At 36.5% G+C, this 27,757-nt stretch overlaps 1 protein-coding gene across 2 annotated transcripts in view; it reads left to right on the top strand.

Moving 5' to 3' along the window:
- DYRK1A (dual specificity tyrosine phosphorylation regulated kinase 1A) overlaps positions 1 to 27,172 on the top strand; it is an 86,702-nt gene extending 59,530 nt beyond the window's left edge. For both annotated transcript variants that reach the window (XM_074903773.1, XM_074903782.1), the window contains 10 exons: positions 5,093 to 5,298; positions 14,437 to 14,529; positions 15,381 to 15,569; positions 16,321 to 16,468; positions 19,824 to 20,110; positions 21,224 to 21,370; positions 21,734 to 21,874; positions 22,157 to 22,463; positions 22,640 to 22,764; positions 23,821 to 27,172. In XM_074903773.1, the coding sequence (XP_074759874.1) occupies positions 5,093 to 5,298; positions 14,437 to 14,529; positions 15,381 to 15,569; positions 16,321 to 16,468; positions 19,824 to 20,110; positions 21,224 to 21,370; positions 21,734 to 21,874; positions 22,157 to 22,463; positions 22,640 to 22,764; positions 23,821 to 24,444 (2,267 nt within the window). In that variant the 3' untranslated portion in view covers positions 24,445 to 27,172. The remainder of the gene's footprint in view (positions 1 to 5,092; positions 5,299 to 14,436; positions 14,530 to 15,380; positions 15,570 to 16,320; positions 16,469 to 19,823; positions 20,111 to 21,223; positions 21,371 to 21,733; positions 21,875 to 22,156; positions 22,464 to 22,639; positions 22,765 to 23,820) is intronic.
- The last annotated feature ends 585 nt before the right edge of the window (positions 27,173 to 27,757 follow it).

Below are 27,757 nucleotides of genomic sequence, written 5' to 3' on the forward strand. Positions count from 1 at the left end.
AAAATCGTACCAAAAAATTTCCTATAGTAAACCAACTGTAATTCATTCATACACTGTTCAACAACTACCATCTCAAGTATTTTTCTACTTTGAGTTACTAATTTATTTGATACTTAGAAAAGTAATTAAAAACAGAGCTATTTTGAATGAGGGAAGTATTTGCCATCCTTGCCAAATGAAGAAATATATTACTGAATTTAGGCTTTTCCACTGTGTTAAGATGATGCTTTAAAGAAATAAACCCTACCTTCTTTTATATGATAGGGCAGTCCATTTTTGCAGTATCTGTATTTTCAGATAGATTGGAGTTATGGACCTCTTTTAAAGTTATAAGTTTTCTCTATTACCTCAGTTATGCTATTGGTCCTCTTTTAAACATTTTCTTCTGGTTATATAGTTAACAGTGGTTTCCTCATCCAGTAGTGTAGCATTTTATTAATGCTCACTTCTTCCTCACTTGTTACTTTCCAGAGACAGTAAATTTACAAAACTCAGTAAGTTACAATTGTTATAATTTATATATTTTGATTATGGCATATGGAATGTCACTAATGAAACAGTATTCTGAAGAGTTTCAAAGGAGCTGTTAGATTCATGACTGTAGGAGAAAAGGGACATACGCTCCAGAGTCTGAAATTAGGGATGCCTTCTGTAGCTGGACCTTCTTTATGACAAGTTCTGATTTAGTCCTATCACAGACAAATATATGTTTGTTGTCAACTGTAGCAACTTAAACTGCAAATATACATAAGGCTATATATTTTTATGCCATTCTCTGAATACATTAGGAAGGCCCATTCCTAAAATAATTCTACTCACTCCCAATCTGTAATCTCTTCCCTTAATGTACTTCATGCATAGATCTTGGCATACCTTTTGTTTTCTGTCACTTTGTTTCTTTTGCAAGGTGCTTCACAACATATAATCATCTGAACTAGCGGTTAGAAAGGAAGATTGGTGATTGACTAGACCTTGTTCCTTAGATATTTCTATCCTGTACACATTATGGATGTGGCATGGTAATGAGCGCCTGTGAATTTTAGTACTCCCATGGTGGTCAGTAAGTCACATCCTTTTTTGAATGTCTCCAGTTCTTTGAATGAACTTCAGCCACCAGAGGTTTTATGAACCACAGTACACAGATGTTCCTATTTCTATAGTTGACTGACTCCTTGGCCTAAAACTAAAGGAGGTCAAGATTGCTATTCTAGCCAATTCTTTCTCCCCTCATTTATTCCTAACATGTCATTAGATGTTTCTTAGCTCATAATAGTAAGTTACGAGTGTTCTCTTGGGATTAGATGTACTGGGGTAGGATTGCATGTATCATGGAACAAAGTCTGAAATGTGGCAAGGGCAGGTATTTCATCAGGGCGCATATGCTGAACGTAACTTGTTTTTGTTGATAGCTAAGACTGCTTTCAGCAACAGAAGTCTGTGAACTCCTGTGTCTCCATTTCAGTAACAGTAAGAAATTGTAAAGATGAAAATTAATTGGCTACTGATCTTTCAGTGCCTTGTCGTTACGGTTCTTAAACCCCAGGTAGTTCTTACTTACTGCTAACATTGTTAGGGTTGATACCACTACCTTCACAGAGAGTATAAGAACATGCTGTATGAGCTAGCCAGTTTCCATGTATCAACTTGTAACAGACTTCATATCATGAGACTCCAGTCAGGCTCTTGTGTTTAATAATGTCCCCTTTTTTGAGACTCAGTGCTGCTCTGTGAAACCTGTTTACATTTCTACCAAAGGACAGTGGTTTCTGCAGTGTTTCTTGTTGGACTGATTGGATGGATTGTTGTTTGATTTATGCGTGTTGACATCCTAGGTTGTGTGTGACTTTCCTCCAAGCAGACAGGTAACTGCTTGTTAATCACATAGACTCTTGAAAAAATTTTATATTTAACAAATAAAATAAGTTGTTTGTCAAACTGTGTTTCTTGAAGAAGCTTTCCTCGTGATTCTGCAGTCTAGTTACTTTGTTATAAATTATGAAGGTCTCTTCTGGGGCATTGCCTTTGCATTAACAGAGTGGGTCCCACAAACTGTCATCTGTTTGGAAGACCAGGAAAGCTGCAGCCTCACTGTTCTGCCAGTGGACTTGGAAGAGGAAGGGTGTGCAAGCATGAAAAGTTTAAAGCTGAACTGAAACATACGTACTACAACTGTTGTTTTGTGGGATTATTATACTTCTAATTATGTTCTACTTACTTTATTTTTTTTAAAGTGTGTGTAGTGCATTATTCTTTTTATCCTCAGATTTGTTGTGAACTTTTCAGTGAGTGCTAGACGATGCTACGAAGTCAAATTGTACATGAGAACTCCATGCTACTGGGATTTTTATGTGTATATGTGTGATCTTTCTGCTTTTTTAGGGACATGTGCAAGTGCAGAATTTTTTAAGTTTTGGTTTTATTAAGTTATCTAATTTGCTAGATATCTAGTATGCTTTGGGAATCTGTGGCTGGAGGAAAAAAAACACAAGAAAAAAACCTTTTGAAGTAATTGGCTCTAAAATTTAGAATTAATGGTACTTTTTTACTCTCTGACTTACATAGTATTTTGACTTTTAATTCAGTTACCATGATGTTGCTAAGTGAGATTATATTTTTTTTCAGGTTAAGCAGGAAATCAGCAGAAATTAAAACAGCAGAAAGTAGAAATACCAGATAATGTCTTATAATTGTTCACCCATTCTTACAGGAGTGTTCAGTATGTCTTGACAAGTAAATGTATACTAAATTTACCAAGTTGTATAGATGGAAGATTAACTCTGATTCTCTAGTAAAAATGGAGGTTAGCTAATAAGAGAGTACAGTAGTATGGAAAAAAATTACTATATACATTTTTTACATGATCTAAGTGACAGATGCATTATTATATATAAAAAAATTATATCTTTGAGAGAGGTCAGCTAATGCATTAGAATCTTTCCACATATTTTCCCCTTGTATTTAAATGTGAACTTGTGAAGTTCCTAATAGATAATTTTAAGTTTAAAAAAGAAGATGACAATCTGTTGCCCAGTTCATAGGTGAACATAAAATACTACTTGGAATGAAAACAGGAAAAGATGCAAGTACTTTAAAAAGTTTACGCTGATATTTAACTGATATTTTCACTGTATCTTTAAATGTTGGGGGACAGTTCTGGAGCTTACAAGGATCTCTATTTTTGTTAAAAATCACAAAGCAGTTTCTAATGGATGTTTTACAGAAGAGTAATTTTCTTTATAACGTTAAGTTGACTTATAATGGTTTTAGGTGATGAATTTCTTTATTTCCATTTGTAAGGTCATCTTGATACTTTATCATGTTACTAGAGCACCATAATGCACACTCAAAAAAGGAGTTTTCATGTATCGTAGTTATTTCATGAAGGTTTGGGTTTTCAGGGTTTTTTGTGTTTTGTTTTTAAGTAAAATGTTTGAAGATTTAATGAAACATTGTGAAACTATGTGTGTGCTTGTTGGCCACCAGTTCATTTTCTGGAGCAGTTTGGTCTTAGTCTTTTAGTAGTACTGAACTGTAACACTGGAGAAAAATACCAGTAGTCTGTCAGTGGGTACTTCACTGTACAATTTTACTTAACCCCTTTTAAAGTAATAGTGATTATAATATATATAGGCTTTCTTATTCGTAGCTGTTTGAATATTATTTTGACTTTTTATTGACTGTATTCTTCTAAAATGATGTTAATGTATAATGCTGTTTGATTTCATCCCATGCCGTTCTGCTGCTGCCCTGATAGGTGCTGAGTCAATGATACAGTATCATTTTGTCTTGAATGAGAATAGGTGATGAATTGAACAGTCAGTTATTTTTAAGAAAGTCAGATGGAATGACGGTGTTCATCTACCATTTTTTACTGAATATATTTTCTTGCAAGGTTTTGATTGTAAGGGAAGTAAGGATTTCCCGTTCTGGTTAGGTACTTGATTATTTCACATCTTGCTTCTAAAATTTAATCTTTACCAATAATTGTGCTTTCAGATTTCAGCTTCCGATTCAACACATATTCCTTCGGTGGCAATGTGTGTCTGGCTGACTGTTCCATCCTGCCATGTCTTTTACATTGTGCCAACATGGCAACTGTTTACAGAATTTCCTCCCTCTGGCATAGTCAGGAAAAAGCAAAAGGATGGATGTTAAATGTGGAACATGCTACACTTTCATTAGCAAACAAAACCAAATTGTACTTTAATCTGTCCTCCACTGTTAAGAGAACAGTGAAGATACAGGTAGACTACAAACCAATTAAATGCCATGACAGACATATGAAACAAGAGTTACGAGGTGCAAGATCTGTCCTGGTTAGAGACAGATTCTGTGTCTGTGGAATTTGACGTTTTTCAGGATGTTACGCTATCTAATACTTTGGCCATAGGGTTTGCCGTTCTCCTGCAACTTGACACCAAGTATTTTGTTTGTCTCTTGCTTTGCAGTTGCTTCTTGCAGTCTGATTTCACCTCCCCAAAAAGGAATTAATACAAGTTGCTTTGCTGGTTTACCTATAGCTTGATGAAACTCAGTGGTGGGAGTCAGGAAGCTGAGTTGAAGTGCTGTGTGTGTTGGAAGAAGGGTGGAAGTTAAAAATGTAGGCTAGTGAGCTAAGCAGTTTGTAGGAAGGCATAAATAAACATAGAGGCTAGAGAAGATGAGCTGCTGAGGCTGGGCACTAGCTTTTCTTTTCTTTTGGTACAGTCAGTCGCGAAAGTTGCCATGAACAACCTTGAAAGGCAGAACTTGTGCACTTTTCTGACTTTTATGAAATCCATACACAAAATCTGTATTTTTGAAAATAACCCCTGTCAAATTCCAATTGAGTTATGATGCATAGGTGAAAATGGTAGAAAAGGAATGTTAAGGATACATAGGAATAAACAATTAATAATTTGCCACAATGAAATGGGAACAAGCACATCATCTAGGTGAGGATGATTTCTGTGTTCATTGTGTATGAAAACTCTTGAGTATGTTAAAATGGTGAAACTATTAGTGTTTATGAGCTCTGTAAGCTAGGAGATGGAGGCTGAGGTAAATATTTTCAAGCCATTAACTGCATTAAAAACTCACATTGTCTTTGCAGGAGGAGAGACTTCAGCATGCAAACCTTCATCTGTTCGGCTTGCACCATCGTTTTCATTCCATGCTGCTGGCCTTCAGATGGCTGGACAGATGTCCCATTCACATCAGCAGTACAGTGATCGTCGGCAGCAGAACATAAATGACCAACAGGTTTCTGCCTTATCGTATGCTGACCAGATTCAGCAACCTCTAACATTAACAAACCAGGTAAGCGATAACAAAGAAGTCATTTTAGATGCAATAATTCTTTCTCTAATATTTTACATACTCATAAATTACAGGATTGGAGCATATGTTTTAGTGGTTTCTTTGGTTTTGACTTTTTTTCTTTTTTTTTAACTAATTAACTCCTGACTCTTCAGGATGGGTGAATGCATAAGTTTCTGGAAGTTGTTTTTAAACATCTGGTACATATTTATTATGATTATTCTACTTCTAACATTTTTGAAATGAGAACGGAGAAAGATTGTCCAAGTGGAGAGTTGGAAAGAGAGTTTAATAATAGCTTTTTCTTTTTAGGGCTGTTTGATGTTAGTATGTGATGGCTTTATTACTTATTTTTATGGACAGTGTTTTAATGCAGGGCCACTGGTTAGTGTGTTTGGAATAGAGAGGTTTTGCACGAAAAACATTTTATTAAGGAAGATACGCTTTTTTTTTTAAAAAAAGGCACAATTAAAGCTATGCTATCATTGGGGTTTTACTACTACTAATTTACTACTTACTGTTGCAAGGAGGTAAAATGAGCACAGGGATTATGATGATAACAGATGCTTTTGAGCTGTCAGGATCACTGTTTCTTCTATAGTGCTTCTGAGTTGCTAGAACTGCTGAAGTAGCTTCCTAACTAATAGTGCTAGGTTGCTAGCCACAAGAGCTAGTATTGCTTGTGTAAGAGAGAATTCTGTTGCTTTCTTAAAAATGACACAGCCAGTTGTAGAGACCTGAACACCAACAGGTTTCAAAGGTTAAAATCCAGAAGTTTAAGTCAGAGCTTCAAAATTCAGTGCAGGCTGGTGACGCATGCTCCATTTAAAGAGGATGGAGAGTGAAGTCTTTTGTTGCTGCCAGATTCAGGTCTGTTCTTGTGTTCAAGATGGTTTCAGTAGAAGAAACTACGGTACCATCAAGAAGTACTCTGTTGGTACTGCTCTGTAGGAAGGCACTTAATGCAGGAAGAGGGAAGGGTTAGGGAGGATGAGAATGGTCAAACTAAGTGCCAGGATATTTGATACTAGAATTTGGAGATGTGTAATGACTAGGGCTCTGTGAAGAATGGCAAAGTGAATGGAGCTGGCAAAGGATGTTTTTACTTTACGAGAGCCGCTCAGTAGGAAGAGTAAATCTGCTCGCATATAATAGTATTTAGCTTGAGAAATCTACAAAGGTATTTTTTGTGACTTTTTTTAGGTTAGAAATCCCACAAAATCTCCACAATGAGAGGTTAATGAATCAGTCTGGCAATTAAGAAAAGTTGCTGTGTTCCTTAAACCTTTCAAGGTAGTTATCTAAGCATTAGGATCTGGCATCGCATTTGTGAGCTTTTGTGTACATTACTGCTTAGTTGTTAATGTTTTCAAACCAAAAAGCAGAATCAAGGAACTTTAGGGATGTATCGCCATCCGTTGCTCTTTGTGGTCACAATGGCTTTAAAATGGTAGCTGAATAATAGAAAGCTGAAGAATAGTTTTCGGAGAATAGCCAAGAATTGTTGACCAAAGAATGCAGCTCACTGAGATGAGGATGTAAATATAGGGAAAAAGCTGTGGTTGGCTCCAGGAAGTTATGCATATAAAGAAATGACCAGCTGGCCACCTTGATAATGGCAATCAAGCTGTCTTTGCACCACTAACATGATTTTATAGAATCAGTGTTTTTATTTTTCCAGTTCCCATCTTGTTCTGCATTGTAGCTTCTGTCTTCCTCTTTTATTGTAATTGTGTTGTTGAAGTCTTTATAGTCCTCTGCCTAAGCAGCTCAGAATTTTTACTCCTTTATCCTTTGTGAGCCGCTTTCAGCACCCTTGGCTTTGATGGCGGACAACTTTTTTAAGTCTTCTGACTACTTGCTTTTCATGACCATTTCCTCGAGTTCTTGTGCTTCTCCCATCAACAAGTCCCATAAAGAGTTCTCACCAGATTCCAGGTTGGTATGGAGGTTGTATATGAGCCTGTGCTGTGCTGGGGAGTCTCAATGTCTTTTTTGCCATTGGCTGCACTTAGGGCTAATCTTACCTGCAAAACCAAATCCAGCTTACATCTTTATGCTAGTGAGTCAGATCATCTGCTCTAGACCTTGTCTCTGTAAAAAAAAAAAAATCTCTTGTTCTTTCTCTTTCAATAGCTCTTTTGTCAGCTCTAGTTCATCTTATTAAAACATAACAACATAACTCTTACTCTTTTTTTTTTTTTTTCTTATAAAAGTCATGACACTCTATTATTGAAGGCTTTGTGCTGTTTTAACCTTTCTCCATTGCTGTGGACTACCATCTTGCCTTTCACTCCAAATGTAATCTGCATACCATCTAGGTTTTCATGTCTAAATGATACATACATTTTACAGATTCTTTCTTTATGATATTTCTACAGGAATCCTTTTTATTCAAGGTATTGCCTTGAATATGCTGCAACTTGTTTCTCACTGTCCTTGATAAAAGCAGTTCTGTCCTGTATATGTCAATTCCGAAAAACTCTTGCAGAGATCATTTTCTGAACCGTCCTTGTGCAGTTTTTTCTTTCCTCTGTTGGAATCCTACCTACTCATTCTTTCTGTTGTTATCTGCTGGTCTGTTACTAAAGCTTCTAACACCAGACTAACTAACCTTTTAGTAATGGCATACTCTCTTCAGTCACGTAAGGTGATATATGTTTTCAAGTACATATGGTTAAGATCATGTTTTTAACTTGCACAGCAAAAGGAATAAGCTACGTGTCTGTGGTAGGAGGCTTGATAGAATGATCTAATATAGCCATGAAAAATAGGAAAGAAGAAAAAGGTGCCTTATGGCAGGTATACAAAGTGTAATTCTTGAAGGGTAGATCACTTCAATGCGATGTCGTGCATCTGGTCAGACAAGAAGTTAGGTCTCTGAGCTTCAGTTTCCCCGAACTCCCTAATGCAAGTGGTCGTGGGCAGCCCAGACGATTGGGTCAACTTTCGTGCTACCAGTTTCCGCAGCCTAAAAGAAGCCCCTTCAGGGGCCAGCGTCTGACAGTCGATTAACAGCGACTTGCCAGCCCCTTTGCTCCTGGGAGCGCTCCATTACCTCGTGGAGTCCGTAGCCGGGTGGGTGAGGCGGGGGTCTGCCAGGCTCGGCGGGGGTCTGCCAGGCTCGGCGGGGGTCTGCCAGGCTCGGCGGGGGTCTGCCAGGCTCGGCGGGGGTCTTGCCAGGCTCGTGGCGGTTGTGCCGGCTCCGCCGCGAAAAGCTCGTTCCCGCGCTGCAGCCGCCATCTTGTGGGCAGAGCGCGGCACTGCACCGCCTGCCCTAGTGCGGGGCGGAGCGCTGCCCGGGCACGGCCGGCCTCTCTTCTCCGAAACTGCCCTCCTGTCAGTAAACTCGCTGCTCTTCAGTTATTTGCGGAGCAGTTTAGCATGTCTTTGAGTGAATCTTTCAGTGAAGGAGTCGAGCACGTTACAAAGATTACTTTCTCCATTGCTACATTCGCCGAACTTCGTAAACAGAGTATTTTGTCCAAATCCAGACAAAATTGGTTTGATTGAAAATAAAATCCAGGATGAAGCCTTAGATTTTGGGGTGCTGAAGTTTTATAGAAATAATAGAAAGCAAGTAGTTCCTCTCTGTAAGTAAATTCTTCAGGCAGCAAGATACGCAAGGATACTGCTTGTCAGTTGCCAGGAATAGCTGTTAAGTTTTAGCATGTAGAATCAGCATTTTCTGTAAACAGTGTCATTTTGATAAATAGCAAAGATGATCTGTCTTACTATGTTTTCTCAGGTTATTTTTTCGTCTTTACTGAGGACTGACTCCTTTTTTGGAGGAGTATTGTCTTATTCAAGTTCTTGTAATGATTTTCATTCATAACCAAATAATGGGGAAGCTAGGCCTTGAATGTTAATTTATTGGGTTTTTTTCCTGCTCTGTCCTGCTTGGTTTTGATTTGTAATGGCTTGCAGACTACAATCTGGTATTTTATGAATCATTCACAGTTGCAGATTAAAGGTTAGGAAACAGTAATAACAATTTATATTAAAGTTATATTAATTATATGTATTTATATTAAATCTTACTCTCTAAATGTTATTCACATCATCTTGTCTTACACCTATTGCTTTATGGCTATGGCAGCCAAAACTTACTCATCTCATCATTGGCAAGGAACAAATAACAGGAAGATACTTCAGAGCCAACCAGATTGCTTTGTTTTTCGCTTATTTATGAGGTTTTAAATTACAGTTAAAAACTTCCAGCTCTGTCCTTATTTTTCTTTCTTCCTCCCCCGCCCCCCCAATAGTTAGGCTTAACACTTTTGTTTCCCAAAAACTGCTTGTTCGTAAGGGTTTAATTTAAATCTCTGATTCACCAGGTGCTGGGCCTGCTGCTAGGATGGGGTCCTGCTCTTGGTTGTGTGGTCTCACCTCATTGATAAGTGCCAGAGCCAGTTCAGGAAAGCAATAAGAGCATGTGGTCTGGAGTGAAAAGATGAGATCTGTGGGACCTTTCTCCTTTAGCAGTAACAAATACTAATATTTCTTTGTCCAGTTTCAACTGGTTACATCTTGAGAGTTCAACATAGCCTGATGTGAATATAAGAGTTTAAAAGTTTTCACAACTTTCTCTTCTGTGCTGTCCTAATGTTTATCTTTGTCATAGATACTCAGATTGCCCGAAACTTTTTTCAGTTAAGCACAAAAGATTAGAAAATTGATTTACCTGATAAAAAAGTTGATGTGAGATTGCTGGGCAGATTTTGATAACAAATTGCAACACTTTTCACAAAGCACCTGGAATTCAGAGGTCAGGCTGACTGCTAAACATCTTTCTTTCTGTCTCTAAGATCACTTACCACCTGCAAAATTCTAGGTTTTACTGACCAGATGTTGGTCAGAGATTTTATTGGTTGCAATTAGATCATTGCAAAGTTAATGTGTTCTAGCAGGCAGTAGCAAATCCTTAGCTCCACGTCAGCTACCTAATCAGCAACATTATTATTAATGATGGTCAGACTTCACCAGACTATGACATGAATTTCAGTAAAAGCGTTTCTCTCACTTTCCATCTATCTCAGACATTTTGTACAAAAAAAAAGTTTATGCTCTGGCAACACGAATTTCAAAATGGGGTTTTTCATTCCCTTTCTCTTACTCCCCCTGCTCCCTGCTGCTTTTTTTAAAAAAATTGCTGAATCAGGCAGGATAAAATCTTGGCAGATGATCCTTTTTTCCTTGCTGTTTTTATTTATTTATTTAACTTTAAACTTATCTGTTTCTTACCATTACTTTTATTCAACAACCTCATTTCTTTGGGGAAGGAAGCCAGAATAAGAGGCACAGAGCACATGTCAGTGGTTAAAGTAATTGGACTGAAATTCTGTCCCTACCTGCATACAGTTCTGGCTCTTGAATACAGTCAGTTTGAAGATTTGCAGAGACTTAGATTTCTCTTTTTTGTTCTCTAGCATATACTCTCTTTTTCTCTTTGGTCATTTTTCTAAAAATCTGAAGTTTGCTGTATATTATGGGGAAGTGTTACGGCTTGTGGTTATAGCAATTAAACATCTGTTTTGTTGACTCTCTGGAGACACCATCTATTATGTGGCTGCCCACCATGATGTGGGGTTAAGGTCAACTTCCTATCCTGTATTACTGTGCAAGAAGGGTTTTAAATCGTGAGTGGCGTAGGAGATGAGACTGGTCCATTCAGTTCTTTAATGTGGGAGTCTACTAAATAGGTCATTACAATTGGAATTTTTGCTAAAAGTTACCCTTACAGTATAAAATCATTGTTGTTTATTCTGTTTGTAAAATGGAACATGTACTATATGCAAGCAGAATTTGTCTTTTTAGTTCTTTCTTTCACTAATGTATGTGGATGGTGATGGATCTTTCTTTTTAAAAATTCTGAAATAAAGCATTCCATTAGCTGCATATATATATATATATCTGCTTAGAATTTCCTGTAATCAAAATAAAATGCATTAGTGAGGAACAGTGCCATCAGTTTTTTAGATAACAAAGCATATGTCCAAAGAGAGAAGAATTTTGTCTGTTCCTTCATTCATTAAACCTTAAAGACTATGCTAGTTAAAATAACATACCTGAGTTAAAAGTGATAGTTTCCTTAAAACATGGTTTGTCTCAGATGTGTTGTGTACACATAAGTGGGGGTCTTGGTTGCCTTTTTTTTTGTGCTTATTCTTCTTTGTTTAGACTAGTTACAGGTTGCTTCTCAGTCCTATGTCATGTGTGTTGAGTTAATAGGTAAGAAAAATCAAATTTCAGTTCCTTACTTGTAGTTTTCATCATGGTACTGTCCCAGGTAGCTGTACTGTTTCCATTGAGGCATAAGCGTGGACCAGTCAGAAAGTGATGGGTATTTACTGACTTTGTAAATTGTAATGAAAGTAGTTTCTTAGCTCTCAGTCTTGAAATACAAGCATATCTTTAGATTTGTGTTCTATCTTTAGAAAGATCTGAGGTTGCAGTGTTGCTGTCTGGCCACCAGATAGAGACTGAAGCTTGTGCAATAGGACTTTTCTTTTTCTTTCCCTTTTTTTCTTCCTTTTTTTTTTTTTTTTTTTCCTCATCTTGTGGTTGTGCATACTTTGAAGCCAAGAGGGAAATCAGCATTACTCCAGTGATAAAGAATTGGAGATTGTTACTGTATAAAATGGGTAATGACACTTTGTTCTATAGTCTTCCATTGTCAGGAAGAAGGGAACAAGATTCTCCAAAAGGATCTTGGAAAAAGAAGAGAATGTTACAGATTTTGCAATATAACAGGAGGAGGAAGAAAAGGTCATTTATTTCTCCTCTCCCACACAAAACTTTGAACCCAAGATAGCAAAACAATACCTGTTAAAAAGTTCATACAGGTTAATGTGTGTCCTCAGAAATGTGTGACTGTCTAAATGCACAATTAAAAGCACAATTTTCAAATAAGGTACCAACTGCAAACAACATAGGGGTAGTCTGCAGAATTTTAATTATTTATTAGGGAACAGCAACAAATCAGATTCCCCACCCCGGGCCACTTATTTCAGAGTTGAAATTAGAAGTTTGTTGGGGTTTTTTTTAAGTAAGCAAGCAAATTTGAGTTATAAATTAGAAAATAAACATGAATACTTGTCCTACAAATTCCCTTTTCAAATTACAGCTACCTTGTATGTGAAAATTGATCTGAACTATAGAGTTCTTCCACACACACTCTTGCATCATGTTTCAGAAACATTCCCTAATCAAAAAGACCACAAATCATCAGTCGTACAGGGGGGTATAAATGTTATGTGGGCATATTTGGAGTGGTGTGCATCAAACCTTTGAATTGCTGTTTGTCAGGAGCCTTCAGCTCCACTGAGTTTGGTACCTGTTGGGAGTCCCAGCCTCACACAGATGCAGTAAGCTTACTGGAGGTGTCTTTGCCTTTTTCTGCTCTCTTTAACCCTCTTGCTTGTTCACATTCTGTCTTGCTCTCTTGCTCTTGCTCACACTCTTTTCCCCTGCTGTGAGGTCCGCGCATCTGCAGGAGGAGAGCGAGAGCTTAGCTTCCTTGTGTGGTTGCTTGGGTACCTGAGTTTAGGTCCAGTTTCAGAAACACAAACTCTTATTACTTCTGTTTGTGAGAACTTTTGGGGGTTACCTCAACATGATTTTAAAAATTTGGTCATGGGGGGGGGGGGGGGGGGGGGGAAGAAAAAAGAACTATTTGCACAGCCACCATACTTTGAAAAATGGAGGACCAGTTATGCTTTTCCAGTTTATTTATAAGATCAACAATACTGATAAAAAAATCAGTTTCATTATTATTATTGATGACTTAAGCTCTTTCTCCAGCTCTGCAAGAGGTGCATATTAGTTTAGCTGTAGCAGGAGGCATACGATGAAATTAAGCACTTGGAAGTGAGGAGAGTTCAGAGCCTAAGCATGTTTGATGGCATGAGATGAAATAATGGGAGATGAGAGTTGTAGGCTGAGTGTGGTGGTGCTCGGTCACCTAACCCTCTTAATAATGAATAAGGAAGTAGAAACAGCTTTAACCTACATGAAACAAGCTTTTCTGCAATTACTTAAACTTGCCCTGTGGTTTTCTGTCATTGGGAAGAGAAAGAATAGAGAGAGTCAGACTAGGTGACCGGTCACACCAGCCTCACCACTCTTTCTCTCCTAGCTCCCCATCTGACACTCTCACTGAGACAGAAGTTGCCAGAGCTTGTCTGGTGGTACAGTTGTGCTGTTAACTAAGTGTCTGCTGAGCAGGTAGTCAGCTTTAGCCACATGAAATGGTTTGTGACTTAGTTTTTTCTTCCTTCTCTTTACTGGGGATACTACTCTTCCACTAAGCTTCCCAATTGGAACTTTATCTTCTGAGATTCCAAACAAATCTTAAGGAGGTATTGAAGTTAATCGGTAGATCTGGAATTTATATGGTGTGTATGTGCAAAGGAAAAAAGAGACACACAGTTTTATCACACATAGGTCTTGTTTCCTCAGGAAACCAATTAAAAAAATGGCCTGCTGTTGGAGATGGTTTTGTTCTAAATGTTGTCAATTTCAGGAAACACAAATGAGGAAAATTAACTACCTTTTCAGGGACATTGTTTTAAAACTTTGAAAGTAGGTATGATGTTCATTGTGCATGCTTTGGATTTCTTTCTATTTTCTTTAGGTTTTAGATTCAGGCCTGGATGTTATAAAGCATGGTAGACCTGAGGGTTTTTTTAATTTGGAATTTTAATACAGTTTAAATGTGGCAAACTGCCACAGTTCTCCAGTGGTTCTCCAGTAATTATTGTTAACTTCCATTTGTGGTTTTAATGCAGCTAAAAATTAAATACTGTTACAGTTCATGCATCAGTCATGAGGTAGAAGAGTAATGTTAGCAAGAATCTTGGTTGTCAAAGGAGCTATATTTTTAACTGAGGGGAAAACTGTTTATTGGCATTAAGCCTGTTAGGCATAATGGAGGTAGGAGGAGAGGTAGGAATCTTGGGGGTTTTGTTTGTTTGGTTTTTAATTAATTAAGTGTATTAAAATTTTGATTACTTTTAAAAAAATGTCAGCTAAAGAAAACAATGTTTCAATGAAATAACTAATTTCTGTGAGGATGTCACATTTTGGTGTAATAATTATATAGCTTGCTTTCTAAGTTATGATATGGTCATATTACAGAGGCGGATGCCCCAAACTTTCCGTGATCCAGCCACTGCTCCATTGAGGAAACTCTCCGTAGATTTGATCAAAACATACAAGCATATTAATGAGGTAATGGCTCCAGCTATCTTTGTAATGTTTATTGATGTAAAGTTTTTGGATACATACAATACATTATTAAGTATATTTTCTATGAATAATCTAGTGAAGAGAATCAATCTTTCTCTCTTGCTCACATCTCATTTGAGATCGTTGATGTCATGGTCCTGCTTTCTGTCCAGCACATGGGAAATTTTTTATCCTGAAATTTATTTTCTGTTGTTTTATAAACAAATGTTGAGCTTTTGTGTTGCATGATAATGAAATATGAGTGGCACAGACATTCTTTTAGATCATGCTATAAACCTTTATGAATGTGTCTAAGGACTTTTAAGTAAAATAGTAAAGTGTTTTCCCTAAATTACTTGACTAAATGTTATTGGCAAACGTAACATATAAAAAATATATGGTTAATATAGGAAGGCATCGGTTAAGTTTCTGACTCTTTGGCAATTGTAGGGAATGCAAAGGGATTTCTGCTGTGATTACTGATTTCCTTGGAATTCTTCTTTTCCAGTCTTTTGGAAAGAGCAACTGCTAACTCTTGTTTCCAGGCTTGTTGTGTGTATAGTGTACTGTGATGTGTCTTTTCTTTTTGCACCCATGAATTCAAGGGATCAGTGTTATTAGTAAATTGAGGTAGATCTGCTTTCTGAGTTTTAAATTACTCATCAAGACTTTTCTTTGGTATAATGACTTGACTTCAAATAGAGTGATAGCAGGAGAGGGTTGTTTATTTTTCCGGTAGTAGAGGTTGCATTTTAAAATCACAGGATTAGGTATGATGATTATAAAAGCTGATTCTATTTTTACTGAACTGATGTTCTAAAAAGTGCTCTTAAGCAATATACTTTCACATTTAGGTTTACTATGCAAAAAAAAAACGGCGGCATCAGCAGGGCCAAGGAGATGATTCCAGTCACAAAAAGGAGAGAAAAGTTTACAATGATGGCTATGATGATGACAACTATGACTATATTGTAAAAAATGGGGAGAAGTGGATGGATCGTTACGAAATTGACTCTTTAATAGGCAAAGGATCCTTTGGACAGGTAATGTATATCAGCTGAGCAACCTATCATGTGACTCATGATATGCATTTCATTTGAAGTGGTATTCCTGTTCCATTTTGGAATTAAACTCTTTTTTCTTAATCTGTTGTATTGAGTGCCTGCTCAAGACACTTATGTTTTGTTCTGTTTCTTGTTACTACAGATAACATTTGAATATACCTCTGTATGTAGATCTGGTAAAGCATTTTGCAATGAGCAGATGCTCAGCGTTTTGCTATCTCTACATTTTTAGCTGTTTGGCTTGGGTTTCTAAAATAAAACAATAGCCTAGTGCTAGGGAATACCTATTACAAATGCTACTTAGTAACATTTGTTTTTACTGTTCACAGCTGTAGCCAAGGCTTGAGAAAAAGGCTGGAAGGAGGATGGAGCTTTTCTTCAGTTGTTTTTGTTAGTTTTTCTCAGATTTTGCCAGTCATTTTACAGTATTGTTTTTTATTGTTTTAGATTGTTTTGATAATTGCATTTTGGATATAATACTTGCCTTAGGGAAGCCTCAGTGAAGCTCAGTGGAGTTACAGTTCTGTTTTGTGACTCACTGTAATGAATGTCACATGATAAATAATAGTATCAAGTAAGAGAAGAAATTTAAGAAAAGAAATTTAACTGAAGAGAACAAAACTTATTTAAATGTTTTCTCTGATTTCTGAATTTAAAGAAAGTTTAAAAAGTGAATTTTGCTGTACTTTGAAAACTCCAGATAATTTACTGATGTATTTGACTTTTTCAGGTTGTAAAGGCTTATGATCGAGTGGAACAAGAGTGGGTGGCTATCAAAATAATAAAAAACAAGAAGGCTTTCTTGAACCAAGCCCAGATTGAAGTGCGGCTGCTTGAGCTTATGAACAAACATGATACTGAGATGAAGTACTATATAGGTATTTGAATGATTATTCTTCATTTTCATTAAATCAAAATTACGAATATTTTAGATCTTGCTATATACCGTAGGATGCTTCTAGTGCTAAAGAAATGAAAAGAAAAATACAGCTTTAAGAAGTATTATTTAGTGCAAATTTTTCAGTTTGCTTTGCAACAGGACAGGATCCAGAAGAAGAATATATAAAATTTTTTGGGATAACAGGCTTGTTACTTCGTAGCATTGAGATAATTTGTAGAATTTTCTTTTTCCAGTTAATGACACAGTCACCTGAAGAAGTTGCTATGGACCAACTTTTCCACTAAAGCTGTATTCTGTAGCAGTTCGCATCTCTTTCACTACTTTGAACATATCATAAATTATCTCAGAACTGTCATGGATAGATCATGTGTACTTATTGTAAACCAGCATCATACAGTAGTTTTATGGCTTGCTTGATCATTATTTTTTGATTGTGTGTGTTTTTAAAAGCTCAAAATTTTGTTTAACAAAACTGAGATAAGATTTGTGTACATGTTGACCATTTGTGTAGACTTGCCCATCTATAGCTCAGAAAATACTTTGAAGCTTATAATTTTGAAGGTTCCTGTAGACTGGAATGCTGTCACCTTTATTATTATAACGCTACTTGAACTTCGTAATTATGATTAAATTAATTCAGCTCATGTAAAAAATTTGTTAAATCCTGTCTGTCCTCTGGAGTGGACAATTGAGCAAAAAGATGATGAAGGGAAAGCCAACAGCATGTTGTAAAGAGGGATGGAGAAGTATGAGAAAAAGTAATTAAGCAAGATTAAACTTCAAGATTTAAGCATCCTTTTGTTTGTAGAAGCTGAAATACTAATAGCTGTGCTTTTGTGATTTGCATGTATATATTGGATTACTAATTTTTCTTTCTGTAGTTGAGAAAGAAACCTTTGAAATAATGTTAATGTACATTGATACTAAATTATCTGATTTTCAGTTACATTTTAACTTGTTTTATAGAAGTTATCTTTAGAATATATTTTATGTATTCAGTGTAAAAGTTTTAAAGGTATTTTTAACTTAAATTTATTAATAACATGTTTACATAAAACAAAAACATAATTTGACAGCATACTATGTCAGAAAGATGTCTCAGGAACATTGAAGACATGACCAGTTTCAGATTAATATGTAGCAAATAAAGACAATACTGGCATCATCGAATAAGCTTTTGGAATTTTAAATAAAATTAAATTGACCAAAACATTATATAATATCCCTCTGAGTTAAGACAGGATGGCTTTATATAGAGATCAATGCTGAAACAAAAAAAGGAAAAATAAGTTCTGATAATTTTGAACCATGGTGAAATAATATGTACTGTCTTTGATTAGGCAGCTGATTTTAGGCTTGTTTCAAGCTGATTTCCGAATCTATTAGGGTGTATTTGAATAGTTAACACAGTATTTAATGAACATGACAGCATCAATAAAGATCAAAAATCGCTAATAGATAATGTTTTGGATGAAAATCTTGTATTGCATGCTGTGCAAAAACTTACCATGGAAAACTGAGATCTCTAAGCACTTCACTGATAAATATTTCTAAGTGTAGGAACAGTTGCTTATGAACATACTTCTGCAACAAGCCTTAATTGAAGCATTCAGCATATTCATGTAAAAAGTAAGTTGTCTGTAGGACATGTGGACAATTTACCCTTACATAGACTTTCAGATACACAATGCTGAGAATAGTTGAAGGCGGCATTCAAGTATTACAGTATACTGTGTTATGTAAAATGTATACTTCAGGGGGAACGTGGTTAAATACACTGTAGCCTGATTAAGGACATAAAGTTTAACTGTTTATGCTTCTGTCAGATTTCCTCTAGTACCTTCACATCTTCTGTCTGGTCTCCTTCAGATCTAACGCAAGCATAAAAATGCATTAACGTCTTCAAGTTCTGTGAAAATTGGTGGTAGAGTGGAGGAGAAATATTCAAATGTCATGTCATCACTGAAGGATAGATGTGTCAAGTTCAGCTGTTATAAACTCTTCGAGCTGTGTGGTGGTTGCACGTGGTGCTGGTTGGCCAGCAGCATGCTGGTAGTTACAAATCAGTTGGAGTAGGTGGTGTTTCCTGCCAAGTTGGCGGGTGCAGCAAGCTTAGGGGAGGAACTGGAATCAAATGTAGGAAGTCCACAAGGACATGAAAAGGTGCTGGTGTTTTTATGGTGGGAGGATAGTGGAAATATGGCAAAGGTGAGAAAATATGAAAGGTCTAGACAATGATGTACTACAGAAAGTGGCATCAAGGTGGAAGCAAATGGTATTAGTTACAGGTAAGTCCTAGGGACACATGAAGAACTGGCTTAAGATAATGGAGGAAAAAAAATCTGTAGGACACCAAGTAATGACCTTAATTGAAAGTCTTGAATTCTCATTGTGCTAATATTGGTTCAAGATTTTATTAGGACAAAAAGGAGAGTGTGGTGCTTTTTATATGAGGGCTGAAGTATATTTTGTATTTCAGTTTTCTTTTACTTACAGCAACCAATCTGAATGATTGACAAATTGGTAAATCCTGCTTGCCTTTAAACAGATTAACGTGATTAATTTTTCACCTATTTCATGAAAAAAATTGATTGGATTTGGACCGGATTGGTTGCTTTCATAAATCAAGATTATGCCTGATTGAAATTAATATAATGTCTTTGGGATATTGATCAGTTTTATTAATTGAAGTAATCAACTGAAGTCACATAAATTGCAGTAGAGTCTTAGTATATTTTAAATTAATCTGACAGCCAATTATTTTCTCTGTCAATGTAAGGGAAATTCCTAAAAAATAATTCAGTCTAAAGTCCGGTATTTGCTTTACTGTTGAGAATGCTGCTGTATGTGCACTTTTCCAATCTGCTAGGACTCAAATACAATTTTAGCTTTAGGAGGGTGGAGAAAATTAACTTTCCCCTGAAAAAGATCAAGTGTTGCGACAAAGGTTGCATTACACACAGTTTGGGCTTCTTGCCTTTTTTGCTGTTATTTTTATTTACCCACAAATGTGTTTGCTGATAGGGAAGTGATAGCTTATTTTGAAAAAATACCTCTTCTATCTTTTAAATATTTTTTCGTTAATATAGCTTTACTGAGGTACACCTGAGGACACTTCAGATGTATAAAATGTCCCCCTGTACCCTAGACATGCAGCAATGTTCTGTAAATAACCATAGACCTAGGAAAAAAAAAAAAGCTACACTGTAGTATCTCACTCATAGGTCAGCTTCCTACATATCGATTATAATATTTCAGCATTGTGTTGCAATTAGTATTTAATACTTACTACACAGGATATGTGTTAATTATTTTCTTCCCCTTTTTTAAAGTGCATTTGAAGCGCCACTTCATGTTCCGAAACCATCTCTGCTTAGTCTTTGAAATGCTGTCCTACAATCTGTATGATCTATTGCGGAACACCAACTTCAGAGGCGTCTCATTGAACCTGACACGAAAATTTGCACAGCAGATGTGCACTGCACTGCTTTTTCTGGCGACTCCTGAACTTAGTATCATTCACTGTGACCTAAAACCTGAGAATATCCTGCTCTGTAACCCCAAACGAAGCGCTATCAAGATTGTTGATTTTGGCAGTTCATGTCAACTTGGACAGAGGGTGAGTATTAGTAAAAATTCTGTTTATGCTACTGTTGGATACATATGAAAAACTTAATATGTTTAAGTCATAATAGCTAGATATCGAATTTAAACTTTATTAATGATGACTTAATTGAAATAGTAACTAATGTTTACATAGGGTGTTAGACATCAGTAGTCAGTAGGAGCTTTAAATATGAATTTTAGTGCCGTAGTAAATAAACTTTCACCATAGTGATAAACTTTCCATCTTTCTTTTCTCCTTGGTTATGTTTTTACACTGTGTTAATGCAGAATGCATCAGCACTTGACTCTGGAAGTCTGCAGTGCTATTAAATAAAACATTCTTTTATTATTTCATTATTCCATATGTATTACTCCTTCGACTTAAGCATGTCCCCTATTTAGTGTGCCTTAGAGATAAGATATTTGAGGGTTGAGACAGCACAATAGCTGGCTTTTAAAGGTACTGGTTATAACTAACTATTTTTACAAACAACTGCAGAAAACTGTGGAAAATACTAAACTGAGTTGGGGGGGGGGGGGGGGGGTGTTGTGTTTCTTTTTTTTATGTGTAAGCCTATGTGTAAGCCAGTCTCCAGGTTTAGAATCAAGATAGAATTATCTGTCTTGTGAAATGAACAGGATAGTTAGGGGTGGATGGAGGTTGCTTTTTCCCCATGTGTTGTTTTCTAGTTCCTGGAATCACCTGTTAATTTCATCTTGTTTGCTCACATCATAATTTTGGCTTTTGATCCTTTTACTATCAGTTTTGTCTGAAGTGTTAGTGATTCCGATGTGTCTTGTGATACCAGACTAAAATTTTGTGACCTGATTACCTGTAATTGGCATGAGATTACATTCATCAACCCTAAAGTGTAAATTACTGACATAAGTGAATCTGCACTTTGTCTTTTTTTTTTTTTTTTTGAGAGTGTGAATGCTAATATTTTCTTAAGAATTAACGTTTACATATTTTTATTAATGTAACATATAGATGCTTTTAAGTATCACTGATACCTTGGCTTTTCTTAGACCAAAAATGTGTTTCATGGTAGTTCTGTTTTGTAATATGGAATCATAATAGTGCTCTTTGAATGCTGTGTATTACTTTTAGATGCTTTTATTTCAGATATACCAATATATCCAGAGTCGTTTTTATCGATCACCAGAGGTGCTACTGGGAATGCCTTATGATCTTGCAATTGATATGTGGTCCCTTGGGTGTATTTTAGTTGAGATGCACACTGGAGAGCCTCTTTTTAGTGGGGCAAATGAGGTATGCAGCTATATTGCAGTACAAGTAATTTGATTCTTTTTTTTGTTGTTGTTCATTCTCATCATGACTTTCATCTGTTTAATTGTAGTACATAAATTAGGGAAGTCTAATAATTCTAAAATGAATAAACATCAATGACAGCAGTTTGTCAGAACTCTAAATTGCTTGTTAATAATTTTCTGTTTCTGGGTGCTCCTTCTTACTCCTTATTCACTAATTTGTACACATTGGATTTTTCTTACAATTAATTTAGAACTTGTCTGGGTAGTTAACATTTGCTTCACATGTGACTGGAATCTCACTCTGTCATACTGCTTAGCTGTCTGTCACATGTTTTTCACAAATATTCTTTGTTTGTAACAGGTGGATCAAATGAATAAAATAGTGGAAGTTTTGGGGATACCACCTACCCACATCCTTGACCAAGCACCAAAAGCAAGAAAGTTCTTTGAGAAGTTGCCAGATGGCACTTGGAACTTGAAGAAGACCAAAGATGGAAAAAGGGTAGGATGATGAAACAGGCTGTTTCTTTGAGAGAGAAAAAAAAAAAAAAAGAAAATTGGTGAAATGTTACTTTATTTTTCATCTTCCCTTACTGAAAATGTAGCTTTAGTGTTGTCTATTATTGTTGCATGTTGTAAGACAGATTGATTAAATAACACTTTCTGTAGTGTTGAAGAGTTTCTTAATTTTATCTGACTTACTTCCTTTTATGGCATGTTTAAACTGTGCACATCCAAAGCTTTATACTTACTTGATCTCAAGCAATTTCAAACTTTCCAACAGGAATACAAACCACCCGGAACTCGTAAACTTCACAATATACTGGGAGTTGAAACAGGAGGACCAGGTGGACGTCGTGCTGGGGAATCGGGTCATACTGTAGCTGACTACTTGAAGTTCAAAGACCTCATCTTAAGGATGCTTGATTATGACCCTAAGACACGAATTCAACCTTATTATGCCCTACAGCATAGTTTCTTTAAGAAAACAGCAGACGAAGGTACAAACACAAGTAACAGTGTGTCTACGAGTCCTGCCATGGAGCAGTCACAGTCTTCAGGAACCACCTCTAGTACATCTTCAAGCTCAGGTAAGTTTTCCTCATTAACAGATAACAAAATTGTTTTTCCTAATCACATCAAAATGTGATTATCATAGGTCTTGCATTTTTACCTTCAAGCAGTTTAAATATCTTCATGCTGTCATTGTTTTACAGCTTACTTTAAATTTTATGTCTCTTTAGTTATGCATGTTATGATTTTATAGGTGGATCTTCTGGAACAAGCAACAGTGGAAGGGCACGGTCAGACCCCACACACCAGCATCGACATAGTGGTGGACACTTCACTGCTGCTGTTCAAGCTATGGACTGTGAAACACACAGCCCACAGGTATGCTTAAGTGTAGAGTTTTTGTCTGTTTAATAGATGTGAATTTTCTGAGAATATTGTCATTTCAAGGCTGAAGTGGTTTAGACTTGGAACTAGCCATCACATTTGGTTTATTTTTTACCCCCAGCTCTTGCATTGTCCTTTGTATGTTAGGTCAGTCACTTAGCAAAAAGTTACTACAGGTGCCTGTAAAAATTTCCATAGGTTCTGCAGAGGTGAAAGTTTTATATTAGTAGTAGCAATAAGTCAGGTGGATCTGTCAGTGCTTCACCTTACACAGCACGTTAGGGTACACACAACTATGCATCTTCTAGTCCAGTGAAGAACTAACTTGTACTTCAGAGGACTCCGACTGGAGTTCTTACTTCCATTTTATGGTGTTCAGGTACTTCAACATTATCATTGATGAATTAGTGTTTATTCAGTACTACTTGGAAAGAAGCAACGACTCATTTGTTAGCTACAAATAATTCAGTAAGATTTTTATTTTAACTACAAAACAGATAAAAACATAAATTCTCCTCAGTAGACAATTTAGTTTATGCAACAAATTGGCATGTAGCTAGATCTTGCTAATTTAGGAATCTTTAATTAGCTGTGTTCTTCCAGAGGTGTGGGTAGTACTCCTCTAATGCTGTTGACACCACTCAAGATACGAACTAAAACATACTAATTTAGTTTAATATGCTTATTGTTTCCAGAGGCCTGAGTCAGAGATCGGGACCTGATTGTTATAGGTGTTGTACAAACATTATGTTGTTTATTACTGCTATTATGTAAAGCTGCTTCTATCATCTTGACAGTAAGGTCACATATTGTACTTACTTAAACTGTTTGAAAAAAGCATCTAGAATGTGAACTCATTTTTCTTAAGGTATATTTAGAAAAGTGTATTAGAAATGTTTCTTAACTACATGCTTACATTTCTAGAATAATTTTGTAACTGCAAGGTTTGGTTAACTTTTGAAAAATTTAGCATAAGTATCAATAACTTAATCTCACATATTGCAAGTGGACAGATTTGCATTTTAATTTTTATTTTGCTTATTAACATAGGTTCGACAACAGTTTCCTCCTCCAATTGGTTGGACAGCCACTGAGGCTCCTACACAGGTCACTGTTGAAAACCATCCAGTTCAAGAAACCACCTTCCATGTAACCCCTCAACAACAGAATGCATTACATCATCATCATGGAAATAGCTCTCACCACCACCACCACCATCACCACCACCACCACCATCATGGACAGCAAGCCTTGGGTAGCCGGACCAGGCCGAGAGTCTACAATTCTCCAACAAACAGCTCCTCCACCCAGGATTCTATGGAGGTGGGCCACAGTCACCACTCCATGACATCCCTGTCTTCCTCAACTACTTCTTCTTCTACATCTTCCTCCTCTACTGGTAACCAAGGCAATCAGGCCTATCAGAACCGCCCAGTGGCTGCTAATACTTTGGACTTTGGACAAAATGGAGCTATGGACATGAATTTAACAGTCTACTCTAATCCGCGCCAAGAAACTGGCATAGCTGGACACCCAACATACCAGTTTTCTGCTAATACAGGTCCTGCTCATTACATGACTGAAGGACACCTTGCAATGAGGCAAGGAATTGATAGAGAAGAGTCTCCCATGACAGGAGTTTGTGTTCAGCAAAGTCCTGTGGCTAGCTCGTGATTAAACTGAAACTAAGTTTGTTTCTTGTGTGTTTTTATAGAAGTGGTGTTTTTCCAAAAACAAAGTGCAAAGCTGCTTGAATCAGAAGGAGATAAACTCACTGAACCGCTACAGGAGGGCAAAGCTGACTATTTTTTTAAACTTGAAAAGATTGCAAAGGGACAATGAAGGGTTTTTTTGTTGTTTTGGGGGGTGGGGTGGGGTGTTTGGTTGGTTGGTTGTTTTTTGTTTATTTTTTTTTTAAGAGCCATGTCTGGACCCACCTTAACGGATAGCTTAGTGGTGTTCACCTTTTGCTTCCCCCATTTTAACTTGCCACAACCTAGTCATAGTTTGGTTTTTTTGGGGAGGGATTGGTTTTTTTTTTTTTTTTGGTCTCATTCAACAGGGGTTATTGTTCAAATGTTAGTTGTAGTTGCAAACTAGTTTCTTTTTAAAGGCATTGCACATGATTTATAAAAAGGCCCTTTGAAGTTTTTGGGTGGGAGGGGAGTGAGTAATATATATATATATATTTTTTTTAGTTCCCCAAACAAACATGGGCACAGAAATGCAGTACTGTAAGAAAGAGGGACCTTCAGATTACACAAATATATATTCTTCAGCTGTAAAAAGGGACGGTTGTAATGGAGTTTGTAAGGCACATTAAGCATGCTAAGTGGCGGTGATCAGAACTCTCCTTTTCTGAATCTACTGAGGATCAAAGCAGCAATTGTAATGGGATTCTATGGGTCTCATACTTTGGAGCCCACAGTCAGTTAGTATTGAAATATGACTGGTTTCATAACTGAGGTGCACTGAGAAGCAATCAACGGGTCGGTCCTGGCCAGTCCTGGGGAGGTCTAAGTGGTGGTCTTTGGGATAACCTTTGGCCTTATGGATTTGGACTCTTAAGTTAGAAGAGCCTACCATTTCAGATGCAATCACTTTTGGACATGCTTTTGCAGACAGTCCTTAATGCTGAAAACACAGAGAATGGGTAATTCAAGAGGCCTTTCTTTTAAAATAGACTTTTGTGACCCACTTATTGTAAGGTATTGCAAGGTCACTTTGCGTGTGTCATAAAGTTGACTTCCTTATTGGTTGAAGGTCACAGGAGTAGTGGTTTGCGTTTGATGGAAATAGCTACAACTGTGTCCCTTCCTGCTTTTTACTTTTTTCTTTTGCTTTTTCTCGGCACGTGGTTTCTCCACCATTACTTCTGCACAAAGACGTCTTCTGTTCATCCTGAACATTTTTAAAAATGCAGAATTTTATGTGACTGCTTTTTTGCCTCACAATTATGCTGTGAATTTTACAAAAATTTATTTTCTTTTTTGATAATTTATTGTACCAAAGCTGTTTTTATAGCACATAGATGTCTGTAACCAATAATGTAGCAGTTCTGCACTTTGACACAAGGTGTAACTAGACCATTTTTAAATGTCAGTTGAAAATTATGGCTGTACTATTGCTTAAACAAAACTGGAACTGTTGTTGAATTCATAGCCAATACATTTACAGCAATCTGTGTACTGAACATAATAGATTGACATCTACTTCGAGACTTTAACATCTGTTACATTATAAATGTGTTCAGGCTTCTGAAGGTAAAAGGGACACTAGATCCAGAAGCTATGAAACCAGCAGTTGATTCTTGTATTCCTTATTAACATAATTGTAAACTTGAAGGCAAGACCTTGATTGCATGAACAGGTCCAAAATAATAGTCTGAGTAAAGCAAAACACTCACATGAGACCTGAAGTTAGCAGGCTGTATTTAACAGGTGCCTAATTTTTGGGTAATGCTGCCTTAATATAACACAGTCAGCTTGGCAGTTGCAAAATTTATGGGCCCATTCAGAGATTTGTTTATATGAAAAGTAAAAGCGCCGTGAAAAACATTTGAAAGAATAAGGGTGACTCATTGATTGCCCATCCCAGATTAACATTGTTTGCCCATTATATATTACAGAAGCAGTGATCTACCTCTGCCAGTAAGCCCTTTTAAAAGTTAATTTAGCAGAAAATCCAGAGTTTATACTGGTCAGTTCCATGTGGCTAAGTCATTTTTTCAGACTAAAAGGTGGAATTTTTTATACTTACAGTGGCAATGCAGCAGCTGACTACCATGTAAATGGAAATGAATACTTGGGATTACCAGTTTTTTGTAAACCATGATTTTTTTTAATCAAGTGATCCATATTTCTTTTACATTGACACGTCAACCCTGTGGATGAAAGTGGTTTTTTTTTCTGTTTTCTTTTTGGTTTTATTTTTAAACTCAGTAATTCAGAGAAGTTTACAAGGATTTGGAAGGGTGTCACCTTAGAAACAGGATGCTGAGTTTAGCAATATAAAAAGGAATCCAGTACTTACTGCTGTCTAGGAATATAAGGGTAATACGAAATCTGGGTAATTTTTGTGTGCGCGGGTTGCCACACCTTAGCAAGCACCAAAAAGTAAAGCAGTTTAAAAAAAAAAATTACATAAAGAAGAAATCATAAAATCCAGTGCTTCTGCATACTGTGTTATGTTACAGTCCAGTTTTGTGTGCTTTACTACACAGTTTGGTTACAGGACTTCTGTGCATTGTAAACATAAACAGCATGGAAAAGGTTAAATACCTGTGTTCAGATTGTAAGATCTAGTCCGGACTTGCTGTGTATATTGTAACGTTAAATGAAAAGACAAGCCCTTTGTATTATAGTCATGCAGTCTTATGTATGATAAACAGTTGAATAATTTGTCCTCAGACTCTTTACTGTGCTTTTTAAAAAAAGAGTAATTTAAGAAAAAATGTAAACATAGTAAATCTTCCTATGCAATTAACCTACTTCAAGCCATGGTATGGTAGGTATAATTATACTATAATATGTAAATATCAGATACATTGAAACAGACTTAAAAATATGAAAGTAAAAGTTGGAGGCATAACAGATAATTTTGAGTTTTTAATTGAAACAGCAAGGTATACAAAATCACTGATGTATGAACACAGCTCTGCTTGATTCTGATGGACTGTACTTGTAGTTTGAGTTCTTTATATTATCATCTGTTAGTTTGAATGTTCTTATATGCACTGCAGCTTTCTACCTATTACAGACTAGCTGATTTTAAGGCCAGAAGTGACCATGGTAATGAAATAATCTGACTGGCATGCCGTTATCCCTAGAATTCAATCTAGCTATTTCTGCACCGTGAAGTCCGTATCTTTTGGGTGCAGTAGAACCTACTTTTGAAAAAGATAGCTGATTTCCATATAGATTATTCAAGTGTGAGGATTTTTCCATGTCTCTTGAGTGATTCAGCTAGTTTATTTTCCATACTCTTA

This window comes from Athene noctua, chromosome 1, assembly GCF_965140245.1.
Source record: "Athene noctua chromosome 1, bAthNoc1.hap1.1, whole genome shotgun sequence".
Lineage (NCBI taxonomy): Eukaryota > Metazoa > Chordata > Aves > Strigiformes > Strigidae > Athene > Athene noctua.